This window comes from Lampetra planeri, chromosome 42, assembly GCF_965212315.1.
Source record: "Lampetra planeri chromosome 42, kcLamPlan1.2.h2, whole genome shotgun sequence".
Lineage (NCBI taxonomy): Eukaryota > Metazoa > Chordata > Hyperoartia > Petromyzontiformes > Petromyzontidae > Lampetra > Lampetra planeri.
The window spans coordinates 5714639-5730241 of NC_136148.1; the positions used below are offsets into that span (position 1 = coordinate 5714639).

At 54.9% G+C, this 15603-nt stretch overlaps 1 protein-coding gene across 1 annotated transcript in view; it reads left to right on the forward strand.

Annotated features, from left to right (window-relative positions):
* Positions 1-15603, forward strand: part of LOC144732336 (sodium-dependent noradrenaline transporter-like) — a 47684-nt gene that overhangs the window by 23047 nt on the left and 9034 nt on the right. The window contains exons 7-12 of the mRNA XM_078613815.1: positions 6074-6177; positions 7411-7535; positions 8021-8133; positions 8717-8845; positions 9719-9818; positions 13937-14037. Coding sequence (XP_078469941.1) covers positions 6074-6177; positions 7411-7535; positions 8021-8133; positions 8717-8845; positions 9719-9818; positions 13937-14037 — 672 coding nt within the window. The remainder of the gene's footprint in view (positions 1-6073; positions 6178-7410; positions 7536-8020; positions 8134-8716; positions 8846-9718; positions 9819-13936; positions 14038-15603) is intronic.

The following is a 15603-nucleotide window of genomic DNA, read 5'->3' on the forward strand; positions in this document are numbered from 1 at the left end:
CTCCTGCCTGTACCATCTCATCTCACTCTACTCCCCTCCACGCACTCTCCTACATCTCCCCTCTCATCTCACTCTGCTCCCCTCCACGCACTCTCCTACATCTCCCCTCTCATCTCACTCTGCTCCCCTCCACGCACTCTCCTGCCTCTCCCCTCTCATCTCACTCTGCTCCCCTCCACGCACTCTCCTACATCTCCCCTCTCATCTCACTCTACTCCCCTCCACGCACTCTCCTACCTCTCCCCTCTCATCTCACTCTACTCCCCTCCACACACTCTCCTACCTCTCCCCTTTCATCTCACTCTACTCCCCTCCACACACTCTCCTACCTCTCCCCTTTCATCTCACTCTACTCCCCTCCACACACTCTCCTACCTCTCCCCTCTCATCTCACTCTACTCCCCTCCACACACTCTCCTACCTCTCCCCTCTTATCTCACTCTACTCCCCTCCACACACTCTCCTACCTCTCCCCTCTCATCTCACTCTACTCCCCTCCACGCACTCTCCTACCTCTCCCCTCTCATCTCACTCTACTCCCCTCCACGCTCTCTCCTGCCTCTCCCCTCTCATCTCACTCTACTCCCCTCCACGCACTCTCCTACCTCTCCCCTCTCATCTCACTCTACTCCCCTCCACGCACTCTCCTACCTCTCCCCTCTCATCTCACTCTACTCCCCTCCACGCTCTCTCCTGCCTCTCCCCTCTCATCTCACTCTACTCCCCTCCACGCTCTCTCCTGCCTCTCCCCTCTCATCTCACTCTACTCCCCTCCACGCACTCTCCTGCCTCTCCCCTCTCATCTCACTCTACTCCCCTCCACGCTCTCTCCTACCTCTCCCCTCTCATCTCACTCTACTCCCCTCCACGCACTCTCCTACCTCTCCCCTCTCATCTCACTCTACTCCCCTCCACGCTCTCTCCTGCCTCTCCCCTCTCATCTCACTCTACTCCCCTCCACGCACTCTCCTGCCTCTCCCCTCTCATCTCACTCTACTCCCCTCCAAACACTCTCCTGCCTTTCCCCTCTCATCTCACTCCACTCCTCTCCATGCACTCTCCTACCTCTCCCCTCTCATCTCACTCTACTCCCCTCCACACACTGTCCTACCTCTCCCCTCTCATCTCACTCTACTCCCCTCCACGCACTCTCCTACCTCTCCCCTCTCATCTCACTCCACTCCTCTCCATGCACTCTCCTACCTCTCCCCTCTCATCTCACTCTACTCTCCTCCACGCACTCTCCTCCCTCTCCCCTCTCATCTCACTCTACTCCCCTCCACACACTCTCCTACCTCTCCCCTCTCATCTCACTCTACTCCCCTCCACACACTCTCCTACCTCTCCCCTCTCATCTCACTCTACTCCCCTCCACACACTCTCCTACCTCTCCCCTCTCATCTCACTCTACTCCCCTCCACGCACTCTCCTGCCTGTACCATCTCATCTCACTCTACTCCCCTCCACGCACTCTCCTACCTCTCCCCTCTCATCTCACTCTGCTCCCCTCCACGCACTCTCCTACATCTCCCCTCTCATCTCACTCTACTCCCCTCCACGCACTCTCCTACCTCTCCCCTCTCATCTCACTCTGCTCCCCTCCACGCACTCTCCTACCTCTCCCCTCTCATCTCACTCTACTCCCCTCCACACACTCTCCTACCTCTCCCCTTTCATCTCACTCTACTCCCCTCCACACACTCTCCTACCTCTCCCCTCTCATCTCACTCTACTCCCCTCCACACACTCTCCTACCTCTCCCCTCTCATCTCACTCTACTCCCCTCCACACACTCTCCTACCTCTCCCCTCTCATCTCACTCTACTCCCCTCCACGCACTCTCCTACCTCTCCCCTCTCATCTCACTCTACTCCCCTCCACGCTCTCTCCTGCCTCTCCCCTCTCATCTCACTCTACTCCCCTCCACGCACTCTCCTACCTCTCCCCTCTCATCTCACTCTACTCCCCTCCACGCACTCTCCTACCTCTCCCCTCTCATCTCACTCTACTCCCCTCCACGCTCTCTCCTGCCTCTCCCCTCTCATCTCACTCTACTCCCCTCCACGCACTCTCCTGCCTCTCCGCTCTCATCTCACTCTACTCCCCTCCACGCTCTCTCCTGCCTCTCCCCTCTCATCTCACTCTACTCCCCTCCACGCACTCTCCTGCCTCTCCCCTCTCATCTCACTCTACTCCCCTCCACGCTCTCTCCTACCTCTCCCCTCTCATCTCACTCTACTCCCCTCCACGCACTCTCCTACCTTTCCCCTCTCATCTCACTCTACTCCCCTCCACGCTCTCTCCTGCCTCTCCCCTCTCATCTCACTCTACTCCCCTCCACGCACTCTCCTGCCTCTCCCCTCTCATCTCACTCTACTCCCCTCCAAACACTCTCCTGCCTCTCCCCTCTCATCTCACTCCACTCCTCTCCATGCACTCTCCTACCTCTCCCCTCTCATCTCACTCTACTCCCCTCCACACACTCTCCTACCTCTCCCCTCTCATCTCACTCTACTCCCCTCCACGCACTCTCCTACCTCTCCCCTCTCATCTCACTCCACTCCTCTCCATGCACTCTCCTACCTCTCCCCTCTCATCTCACTCTACTCTCCTCCACGCACTCTCCTCCCTCTCCCCTCTCATCTCACTCTACTCCCCTCCACACACTCTCCTACCTCTCCCCTCTCATCTCACTCTACTCCCCTCCACACACTCTCCTACCTCTCCCCTCTCATCTCACTCTACTCCCCTCCACACACTCTCCTACCTCTCCCCTCTCATCTCACTCTACTCCCCTCCACACACTCTCCTACCTCTCCCCTATCATCTCACTCTACTCCCCTCCACACACTCTCCTGCCTCTCCCCTCTCATCTCACTCTACTCCACTCACTCTCCCACCTCTCCCCTCTCATCTCACTCTACTCCCCTCCACGCACTCTCCTGCCTCTCCCCTCTCATCTCACTATACTCCCCTCCACACACTCTCCTCCCTCTCCCCCCTCATCTCACTCTACTGCCCTCCACAAACTCTCTCCTACCTCTCATCTCACTCTACTCCCCTCCACGCACTCTCCTACCTCTCCCCTCTTATCTCACTCTACTCCCCTCCACACACTCTCCTACCTCTCCCCTCTCATCTCACTCTACTCCCCTCCACGCACTCTCCTGCCTCTCCCCTCTCATCTCACTCTACTCCCCTCCACACACTCTCCTACCTCTCCCCTCTCATCTCACTCTACTCCCCCCCACGCACTCTCCTACCTCTCCCCTCTCATCTCACTCTACTCCCCTCCACGCACTCTCCTGCTTCTCCCCTCTCATCTCACTCCACTCCCCTCCACGCACTCTCCTACCTCCCCCCTCTCATCTCACTCTACTCCCCTCCACACACTCTCCTACCTCTCATCTCTACTCCCCTCCTTGCTCAAACCTGCACTGACCATCGTGGTGAAGTAGAGTCAAAACAACCTCCCATATTGACACAGCATGGGGAAGCCTTCATCTTGTTACATTGGCACGGTTGGTTTATTTTTTATTCCCCCCGCACCTCCGTTTAGCACGGTTGCCACGTACGGCGCGAAAGAAGTTCAACGTACACATATACACACATTGTCAACCAACGCCTTCAGTCGAATCCTCCAGTCAACCTTCGCTCAATGGGAGGTCGCTCATTCTCCTCTGCTGCCCCCATGGTCTGGAGCTCCCTTCCCCCAGCCGTCCGTGCTGTTGACTCCCTGCACCCTGTTCTTGGTTCTTTCGGTAAAGTCACGTATAAGGGAAGTAATAAAATAATAAAAATAAAACATAATAAAATGAAATAATTCTCACGACGTTTCGGCTACAACGCAAGCAGCCGTCTTCAGGTGAAGGTGAATCCTTGCAGTCACGAAAGCTTTAAATCGAAAAATCCCTGCCCCCTGTTCAAGTCCAGGCTCCAGACCTTCCTCTACCCCACTCTGTCTCGAACCTTCCAAACAAGAATTGTGAAGTTTCACCCAGTGGCGAATTCAATCGGCCAAACATCCCAATGTAGCAGGACCCTCCTGCAAGAGAGTCTTGAGACTCGGTGACACTTTACCAGGATACGAATCAGTATTATTATTGTTGTTATGATAAAAGTGTAAAAACTTATTTAAACTGTAGGGGGGGGGGGGGGTGATTGCAGTGAGACGTGAGTTACAAATGTTTGTGGTAATTCATCCAGAACTTGTGGATGGCATTATAATTATTATTATTACCCTGAATCCACATCAAGCGTGCGGACGTTCGAACAACGCACACGAACTCCCCCTTAATCCGTCGACTTCATTAGTCGACCGCGGTATTCCCCGACGATATTTCTCGCTCCGACCTCGCACTCTGCCGGATTCAGCATCGTCACCCCCACCCAGAGGTCGCAACCGGGTACCCGATACCCGTACCCTACCCGATACCCGGCTACCCGTACCCGGCTGGGTACGGGTACCCATTTGCGACCCTGGTGCGGCCGGGTACGGGTACGGGTAGGCCGTGAGTCACTGGTGAGTAACCGTTTGTCACTCATTTCGGGTAGGGTATGGGTACGGGTAGGGAACGGCTACCTGTACCCGGCCGGGTACGGGTACGGGTAAGGAATCAAAACCCGTTTGCGACCTCTGCCCCCACCGCTCCCTGGTAGCCGTCTGGCGGCATCTGCAAACGGTAACGGCGTGGGCGCTAAAAACACCCCGCCGCGCTCCGTTGGCAGTGCGCCCTCTGTTTGCACGGCACAGGCTGAGTGCTATCTTAGGTCGTGATCGTTCCGTCCCTTCTTGTAAATCCTCAGCTAACCTTTCATCTCGTTTTTGTATCCTTCCCCGCGCTCGCTTGCTCGCTTCCTCTCTCTGCACTCTCTCTCTCTCCGTAGTTTTAGTTTTTAACCCCCGAACGCACCCCGACCACCGCTCCGCGTCGCAGTCATCCATGCGGAGGCTTGCGGCTTCTTGCGCTTTACTCTTTGGTTCTTTCGGTAAAGTCACGTATAAAGAGAAAGTAACAAATAAAATACTAGCATACGACGTTTCGATTGCAACACAAGCAATCGTCATCAGGTATAAATGAAATAGAAGCACAATTCTAGTATGCTTAGAAATGTAATGTAATGCAACAGAGAGTCGGATAACATAACAGTCTGGTTGATTACGTTCTTCCTGAGAATGCTAAATTTGAGAGAGAGATAAAATACAGAACCAGAGACATAGACAGACATATAAGCAGACAGATATCTCTCTATGTATCACCGCTCACCCCACTCCTCACCACACTCCTCACCACACCTCACCACACTCCTCACCACACCTCACCTCACTCCTCACCACAGCTCAACTCACTCCTCACCACTGCTCACCCCACTCCTCACCACAACTCACCCAATTCCTCACCACCGCTCACCCCACTCCTCACCACCGCTCACCAATTCCTCACCACCGCTCACCCCACTCCTCACCACAACTCACCCACTCCTCACCACAACTCACCCACTCCTCACCACAACTCACCCACTCCTCACCACAACTCACCCACTCCTCACCACAACTCACCCACTCCTCACCACAACTCACCCACTCCTCACCACATCTCACCCACTCCTCACCACAACTCACCCACTCCTCACCACAACTCACCCACTCCTCACCACAACTCACCCCACTCCTCACCACAGCTCACCCACTCCTCACCACATCTCACCCACTCCTTACCACAACTCACCCACTCCTCACCACAGCTCACCCCACTCCTCACCACCACTCACCCCACTCCTCACCACCGCTCACCCCACTCCTCACTACAACTCACCCACTCCTCACCACCGCTCACCCCACTCCTCACCACAGCTGACCCCACTCCTCACCATAACTCACCCTACTCCTCACCACAGCTCACCCCACTCCTCACCACAGCTCACCCCACTCCTCACCACCGCTCACCCCACTCCTCACCACACCTCACCCTACTCCTCCCCACACCTCACCCCACTCCTCACCACACCTCACCACACCTCACCCTACTCCTCACCACACCTCACCCTCTCCCCCGTGCCGGTCGCCCCCCAGGTGTGGATTGACGCCGCCACTCAGATCTTCTTCTCTCTGGGCGCCGGCTTCGGGGTCCTCATCGCCTTCTCCAGCTACAACAAGTTCAACAACAACTGCTACAAGTGAGGTCTTCTTCGTCTTCCGTATGGATTAATAACGGCAGATTAAAGATGTGATTTTAGATCCGTTAGCAACTCAATGGTTCAGAAGCAGTGCGTGGATCTCGTTCCATCTTCGCTCCTTCAAAGGAGTTAAGATGGCAGCGGCAGCAGCAGCAATGGCGGTGGTGGTGGAGTGGTGGTGGTGGAGTGGTGGTGGTGGGGGAGTGGTGGTGGTGGAGTGGTCGTGGTGGAGTAGTGGTGGTGGTTGTGGAGTGGTGGTGGTGGAGTGGTGGTGGAGTGGGGGTGGTGGTGGAGTAGTGGTGGTGGAGTGGTGGTGGTTGTGGAGTGGTGGTGGTGGTGGAGTGGTGGTGGAGTGGTGGTGGTGGAGTGGTGGTGTGGTGGAGTGGTGGTGTGGTGGAGTGGTGGTGGTGGAGTGGTGGTGTGGTGGAGTGGTGGTGGTGGTGGAGTGGTGGTGGTGGAGTGGTGGTGGTGGTGGTGTGGTGGAGTGGTGGTGTGGTGGAGTGGTGGTGGTGGTGGAGTGGTGGTGGTTGAGTGGTGGTGTTGGAGTGGTGGTGGTTGAGTGGTGGTGGAGTGGTGGCGGAGTTGTGGTGGAGTGGTGGTGGTGGAGTGGTGGTGGTGGTGGAGTGGTGGAGTGGTGGTGGTGGTGGAGTGGTGGTGGTGGTGGTGGAGTGGTGGTGGAGTGGTGGAGTGGTGGTGGTGGTGGAGTGTCCACGATGCCGGTCGAGGGTTTGGGATTCGTGGCGCATCACTCGCAGGCCACCGAATCTTTGATTCGTCATTTGTAGTGGTGGTGGTGATGGTGGTAGGGGTGGTGGTGGTGATGGTGGTAGCAGTGGTGGTGTTGATGGTGGTAGGGGTGGTGGTGTTGATGGTAAGAGTGGTGGTGTTGTTGATGATGATGATAGGAGTGCTCGTGTTGATGGTAGGAGTGGTGGTGTTGATGATTATGGTAGGAGTGGTGGTGTTGATGGTAAGAGTGGTGGTGTTGATGATGATGATGGTAAGAGTGGTGTTGTTGATGATAGGAGTGGTGGTGTTCCAGATGATGGTAGGAGTGGTGGTGTTGATGTTGATGATGGTAGGAGTCGTGGTGGTGTTGATGGTGTTGATGGTAAGAGTGGTGTGTTGATGGTAGGAGTGGTAGTGTTGATGATGATAATGGTAGGAGTGGTGGTGGTGTTGATGATGATGATGAGAGCACCGATGTCTGCGTGTGCTTCACCGCCCTGGCAGGGACGCCCTCATCACGAGCTCCATCAACTGCGTCACGAGCTTCTTCTCCGGCTTCGTCATCTTCTCGCTGCTCGGCTACATGGCCAAGAAGCACGACGTGCCAATAGACGACGTGGCTACAGACGGTCGGTGCCTCGTCTCTCTGTGTGTGTGTCCGTGTGTGTGTGTCCGTGTGTGTTTGTCTGTGTGTGTCCGTGTGTGGATAGACGGACCAACAGACACTGTTCGTGATGACACCACGTGATGACACCACGGGAAAACGATGCTGCTGGTGCTGCTGCTGCTGCTGGTGTTGCTGCTGCTGCTGTTGATGCTGCTGCTGGTGCTGCTTCTACTGCTGCTGCTGCTGCTGTTTGTGTTGCTGCTGTTGTTTTTGCTGTTGGTGCTGGTGCTGCTGCTGCTGTTTGTGTTGCTGCTGTTGTTGCTGTTGGTGCTGTTGCTGCTGCTGTTGGTGCTGGTGCTGCTGTTGCTGCTGTTTGTGCTGCTGCTGGTGGTGCTGCTGCTGCTGTTTGTGTTGCTGCTGCTGCTTCTGGTGCTGCTGCTGCTGTTTCTGTTTGTGTTGCTGGTGCTGCTGCTGTTGCTGCTGGTGCTCCTGCTGCTGATGTTGCAGGAGCTGGCCTCGTGTTCATCATCTACCCCGAGGCCATCGCCACCCTACCCGGCGCCTCCATGTGGGCCATCATCTTCTTCATCATGCTGCTCACGTTGGGCATCGACAGCGCCGTGAGTAGTCGCCGTCGCTCGGCGTTGTGCACCTCCCCCCCCTCCACCACCGCGCCGAGCAGGCCACCCCGACATGGCTCCGGTGGCGCCAGGGATGTCCGTCGGTCCGCTGCAAGAAGCTAAGCTGCATTGAACTGCGCCCAGATACACGGTCACGTCGCAATCACGTTGGCTGGCATCACGCGTGATGAACCAGCGACAACACACACGCCCCTCTCTCCATCCACATGTCCATCCATCTGTCCGCCTGCATGGTTATCGTTGGTCCATCCACGTATCTGTCCCGTGTCTGCACCCTGCCGGGTCGTCCATCCTTACATCCGTCCATCTCGTGGTCCGTCCATGTGTACGTAACCCACCCCGTGCGTACGTAACGACCCACCGCGTGCGTACGTAGCGACCCACCGCGTGCGTACGTAGTGACCCATCCGTGTGCGTACGTAGCGACCCACTGCGTGCGTAGGTAGTGACCCATCCGTGTGCGTACGTAGCGACCCACTGCATGCGTAGGTAGTGACCCATCCGTGTGCGTACGTAGCGACCCACTGCGTGCGTAGGTAGTGACCCATCCGTGTGCGTGCAGATGGGTGGCATGGAGGCGGTGATCACCGGCCTCATCGACGACTTCCCGATTCTCAAGCGCCACCGTGAGAAGTTCACCCTCTTGGTGGCCGTGGGAACCTTCCTGGTGGCGCTCGTCTGCGTCACCAACGTGAGTCGCGGCGCTCGCACCGCCACCGCCACTTCCACCATCAAAGACAAAGATCCCCCGTGTAGCCTTAACAGACTATTGGGGCAAGTGCTGTTAGCGAGCACCTATGAAGGCCGGCACGGCACACGAAGAGGTCGGTGGCCAGCACCACGCCAGCAACACCACCACTGCCACTGTTGCTACCACCACTACCATCATTAGCATCACTGCCACCACCACCACCACTACTGCCACCACCATCACCACCACCACTACCGGCACTACCGCTCCCACCAAAGACCTAGGGGAGGCCCGAGACCGGTTTAGATGTTCATCACCGGTGTTGGCCATGAGCGAGAATTGAACTCGGGTGGCCGGGTTGAAGCGCAGCACACTCGCCACCACACTACCAGCACCGATGCCTGCCATTCGCCACTAAGTGACGGTGACGTCACCACGGCCGATCTTGACACCGCTGGTACCAGTGATCGGCAAGTCCACTCAGCTCCACATCCTCCCGTACCGCATCAGCTCCATCTCTTCACCAGCCCGTGTCGTGCCCGTTTAGCCCCCTCTGTGCGGCCAAACAGAAGCTGCTTGGGCATGCGGTGGCTGGGCGTGCGGGTTACATGACGCACGACCACACTAGCACGTGCACGCCTGTGGCCGCAGCCTCTGAACCAATCTCACGTCTTGGTCCCGGACACCAACCCAGAATCCGTTGTGCCGGCTTTCTCCATCGCTCGTCATAACGTCCAACTCTAGAGTAACAAAAGTCGCGGTCGTCACAAAAACAACAGCAACGGCAGCAGCTGTGTAGGTGCTTGTTGTGAGCCGAGGAGGAGGACAGCGCCCCGTGCCGCCCCTCCCCCCTCCCCCCCCCCGTGTCACCAGGGAGGGATTTACGTCTTCACCATCCTCGACAACTTTGCTGCCGGCACGTCGATCCTGTTCGGCGTCCTCATCGAAGCCATCGGCGTCGCCTGGTTCTACGGTGAGCGCACGCTTCACCGCCCATGATGCACGGCGCATGGCCAGCCACTGTTGTGACATGTCTGCGGGCATTATCATCACCATCATCAGCATCATCAGCATCACCATCATCACCATCATCATCTTCATCTTCATCTTGCACCGATCCCACAACCGCTGCGATCCCGCAGCATGGCTTCACCGCCCATGACTAATAGCTTCACCCAGCCACGGTTGTGATGCTACTGCAGTCATCATCGTCATCATCTTCAGCCATGGTCAATCCACTGCTGGATGAAGGATCCCCTCCATAGATGCCGCTCCCGACCACCCTTCACAATCCTGTGATGCACCTTGAGCTCGTTTCGTCGCTCCATCTCCTCCCAGTGGACGTCCTCAAGGACGAGTTGCGCTCCTTGGTGGCCGCTTCGATCTTACTCTTGACCATCGGCCATCGTCCCATCTCGTCGTGGATCGGCGAGCTCTTGATCCCCGCGTCAGCGACGGCGTTCCCCACGTTAGCGACAACCCAAAAATCTCCCCGCAAGTTACACACGCTCAAACGTAAAACCGCAGGGTTCGGCAAAGTTGAAAGCAAATTAAGCTCATGCTTGAATTTGTAACCCCAGCCCGTAAACAAAAGCACGTGTGTGTGTGTGTGTGTGCGCGCGTCCGTCACACAAAGGTTTAGCAGCATCAAAAATCATAATTGCATCGTCACTTTAACTTTTTTTTCCTTCCCATTTTCTTATTTTTGTTGCTGTTGCAAAAGCCATCTTCTCACTGAACGGTCCCGGAGGTCAGGGTTCACCTGGACAGTTGGTCGTTGTGCTCCACGAGAAGGCTGCACTTTGCGTTTGCGGCCTCTGGCGGGGAAGGAGTTGGCTGCCCTCACGATTTCCAGCCACGTGTCCCAAGATTCTCCGCCCTGCCAGCGAATGTCCCAATGGCAGCGGAGCAGAGTATGGACAACAGGGGCCTCGCGTTCCACTCCGTACACTGCCGAGTATATTTATTTATTTACTTTAACGCTCTTTTTGCCGAACCGGCCGTGGAGGCAGGGACCTGAGACTACCTGAGTGAGTGGCCACGCATTGATGCCATGGTCCGTGGCTGACCACGCTCCGTGCGGGTGGTCATCGCGGTTACGTCGCCCCCGCCCCAGGTGTGCAGGCCGTTTGCCCGCCCGCCTATGGGCAGGCAGCATCAGCTCGGACGGCTGTGCCGCCGCGTGGGAAAGCGAAAATGCCGTACGAGCGTACATTGTCCTCTCATAAACAATAGTAATAAACAATAATAATAAACAATAATAAGCAATTCTCATAAACAATAATAGTAAACAATAATAAACAATAATAAACAATAATAATAAACAATAATAAACAATAATAATAAGCAATGCTAATAAACAATAATAGTAAACAATAATACACAATAATAATGATAAAAAATAAGCAATACTAATAAATAATAATAATAAACAATAATAGTAAACAATAACAAACAATAATGAACAATAATAAGCAATAATAATAAACAAAAATAATAAACAATACCAATAAACAATAATAGTAAACAATAATAAACAATAATAGTAAACAATAATAAACAATAATAAACTATAATAGTAAACAATAACAAACAATAATAAACAACAATAATAATAAACAATAATAAACAGCAACAATAATAAACAACAATAAACAATAATAGTAAACAATAATAATAAACAATAATAGTAAACAATAATAAACAATAATAAACAACAATAATAAAAAAAACTCCCCGTAGCGCGAGTCGGCTCGGGCGGCACTACCAAGTAGACCGACCGTCGCTCAAACTACAAAACGAAGTGGCAGAAGACTCGACAAGCGGCTGGAGGTGGGGTGATGATCACGGACGAGGCCGCACGCTACGGGGCGTACGGCCTCCTCCGTGATACGTCACGCACGCACGCTGAACTCCTTCCGCGACCGTACGTAGCCAGCCGTGCTCATGGAAAGGTTGCGCAGAGGAAGGGGAATGAGTGGGAGAGTTGAATGCGAATGAGTAGAGGGGGGGAATGAGTGTAAATAGTGAATGGGAATGAGTAGAGGGGGAACGAAGAGAGACGCGCGAGCGGAATGCGGTGACGACGCTGGGGGCGAGATCCGCGTGCGGATCCGGCATCCCGTGGCGAGCGACGCCGATCGGCACCGTGGAGTGGCGGCCAGTGGCGTTGCTGCTAGCCGCCTCTCAGGGGATACCGGCGGTAGCGGCAGCCAAGGAAGCGGACCGCGTACGGGAAACGGAGCGGTGAGATAATTACACGCGCCGGTGCTGGGTGGGATCGTGACGGACGGCTTGTGGCTTGCCGGGGGGGTGGCAGGGGGCGGAGGTTTTCATCCAGCAGTGGATCGACCACGGCTTCTGCTGCTGCTGCTGCCGATGATGACAATCCTCAATCCTGGCTCACGAGGAGGCCGCAACGCGACGCTCCATCGGGCGACGCCGGCGGCGTTGGCCGTGCCGCCCTGTCTGCGTGCATCAGAGTTGGGAGCTGAGGGTGGTGGGGGGGGGGGGGGATTGAGAGGGGGGGGGGGGTTGCGCAAGGGGGGTGGAAACTAAACCCAGGCACGGAGAGCCACGGGGTCAGGACGGGACATTTATTTATTTATTAAATTAAAGGTCGGTAGGCGTGACGGGCCGCCGAGTGATATTTCAACGTGAAGGGAATCGAGATTTTAGTTTTTTGGCGAGACGCAGCGACGTTTGAACAACGTCCAGTAGTCGTTGTTTGTTGTTGTTTGTACCATGAACAGCTCGCGATGCCGGTGCCCTGAGTCTGGTTTGCCAGAGGGGACACACGGGCGGGCAAGATTTGAGGCCCAAGCGGTGAAACGCATCCCGGCTCCTCACCTGGGCACACACCTGCTGGACAGGCGTGCGCGCGCGGGAACCAGATGCCTTGAGTTAGAATCAGAATGACAACTTTATTGTTCTTCTTGGTTCTTTCGGTAAAGTCACGTAGAAGGGAAATAATAAAATAATAAAAATAAAACATAATAAAATAATTATTTTATTTTATTATGTTTTACTTTTATTATTTTATAAAATAATCATTTTATTATGTTTTATTTTTATTATTTTATTATTTCCCTTCTACGTGACTTTACCGAAAGAACCAAGAAGATGAATCCCTACAGTCATGAAAGCTTTAAATCGAAACTTTATTGTTGCCCAGGTAACTTACCCATCGAGCTATGAGACCCGTTATTCAAGGGTGACTCGTCCAGCAGACAGACACGGCCAACAGCGAGAGTTCGTGAAAACAAGATGTGAAATATTAAAAATATTTTAAGTAAAATTTAAAGCAATTCCGTACGTTCGCATTCGTCTTGGTTCGACCTCAAAAATGTCTGTTTCAAAGACTGCAGCGAGTTGGCAGCGTGGCCATTCCCAGAGAAGAGATCCCAGGGTTGGTTCCAAGACTTTGGAGCAGCAGAAGCAGCAGCTGCTGCATGAAACACTTTGGAACCAAGTTGTGTACGGAAAGTAGGAATCGTGAACAGACAATCAGACACGTGTCGCAGATTATTTTTATTAAAACATATTTATGTACGTACAGGGTGGGCTAGAAAGTCAGGATATGTAGCGTTATTATATTTTCACAATCAGCTCATTTTGTTTTTTGGAACTCCAAACTGCAACCGTCTGTGTGCAATGGGCGTATTCGTGACGGCCTCGTGCTATGAGAACTTCGGCGTAAACCAAACGTCCACGTGACTTGAATTGATATTGAAAACAGCCTCCAAGTCGTGTTGTGTTGTGTGCGTGGGGAGCCTGGCACAAGCGCCGTGGTGACGTCGCCACCACTTAGTGGCGAATCGCGTTCGTTGTTGTTGGGGAGCGGCGACCAACAGAGTTCGACTCCCGCTTGCGGCCAACGCCGGTCCTGTAGCCTCCCCTAGGTCGGCTCGGCCTCAAACGATTACCTGGTGCGGTGTGTGAACGTCAACACTGGGTAGACGTGGGCTGGCCGGTTCTGGCCACCCACCTCCTCGTGAGCCGCGCCGTTCTTCATCGGTGCTACTCGCGAACAGCACTTGCCCCCCGCAGTCTGCTCAAGGCTTACACGGGGGACCTTTGTCTTTGTTCTAGGAGTGGACCGGTTCAGTGAGGACATTGAGCAGATGATGGGATTCAAGCCCGGCCTCTACTGGAGGCTTTGCTGGAAGTTCGTCAGCCCCTGCTTTCTGCTGGTACCCACTCTGAACAACAATGCTCCCGTTGTCTCGCCACTTGGTTGTGATTCCCGTTCTTTATCCAATGTTAAAATTTTACGTACGTACGCATGTTGAACTTCTTTGGCACCGTACGTAGCCAACCGTGCAGATCCAGATGAACAACATTGTGGTGACATTTTTTTTCCTCCCGAGTCCTTTTTGCCGCGAGGTTTCGCCACCACTGGTACTACCGCCGCCACCACCACCATCACCGCCACCACCACCACCGCTATCACCACCGCCACCACCGCCGCCACCACCGCCACCACCACCACCGCTACCACCATCACCACCACCGCCACCATCACCGCCGCTATCACCACTGCCACCACCGCCGCCACCACCGCCACCACCGCCACCACCACCGCTACCACCATCACCACCACCATCACCACCACCATCACCGCCACCATCACCGCCGCCACCACCGCCGCCACCGCCACCACCGCCATCGCCACCATCACCGCCGCCACCACCGCCACCACCGCCACCACCACCGCCGTCATCACCCCCACCACCGCCACCGCCGCAACCGCCACCACCACCACCAATGCCCCCACCACCACAATCACCACCACAATCACCACCACAATCACCGCCACAACCACCGCCGCACCGGGGGTCACGGAGCAGAACCCGTGAGCAGTGCGGACGTAGCCGTGGCCGGGGCGACTGCCGCATCGGGAGAAGGTCACACAGAGAGAGACGTGGGATCCCGCACCGGATTGCGGGTCGCGCTAAAGCAACTTGGCAGCTGCCAACCACGAGCGCCTCTCCCCGGCACAGCGTCCACGTGACCTTTGATATTTTGCTGGAGCCTACCCGACCCACCAACCCCTCACCCACCACTCCACCACCGGCCCACTTCTTTAGGTTTCAACATCGTCGTTCATCCTCATCGTTGTCAATAATATTATTACCGCCGCCGCCGCTGCCGGTTTGGCGCGCGCCCGCACGCCTGCTAATTTTGGGCGTCGGTGGAAGACAAATTAATAAAAGGGTTTGGAGAGGGGGAGCCGGAAAAAAAAAGTTGGCACGAAGGGGACTGTGTAAACGCTCGCGTCTGGGGTGGCCCGGACGTCAACTTGCTTCTCTGCTGCTGAACCACTGCTTGGCCTTCATACTCAGACTTCCTGAGAATGCGGAATCCAGTTACCGAACGCGTATCGTATGCTGCGTTTTCGACGTTGAATTGGATATTATGACGTTGACTTCGTGTTGTGATGTTTGGCCGACAACGTTGACGTTTCGTGTGGGTTTAGCCACGCAGGAAACTCGGAGGAAATCCACGCAGAACTGGGGGAGAGAATGAAAAACTTCAATCGCTCGCACGCACCACACGCTGAACACAACAGGGGGACAACATACAAACATAGAAACTCCACACAAAAAAGCTGCCCGAGTCGGGAATCGAACCCAGGCTGATTTACCATTGCACCACCCTGCAGCCTATTATGAATACTACCCTGTGGAAGAAGTGGTCACATTATGGGGCTGATACTGTGTCGGAGACGCTGAGCCGGTATTGCCGAGACATCAGTT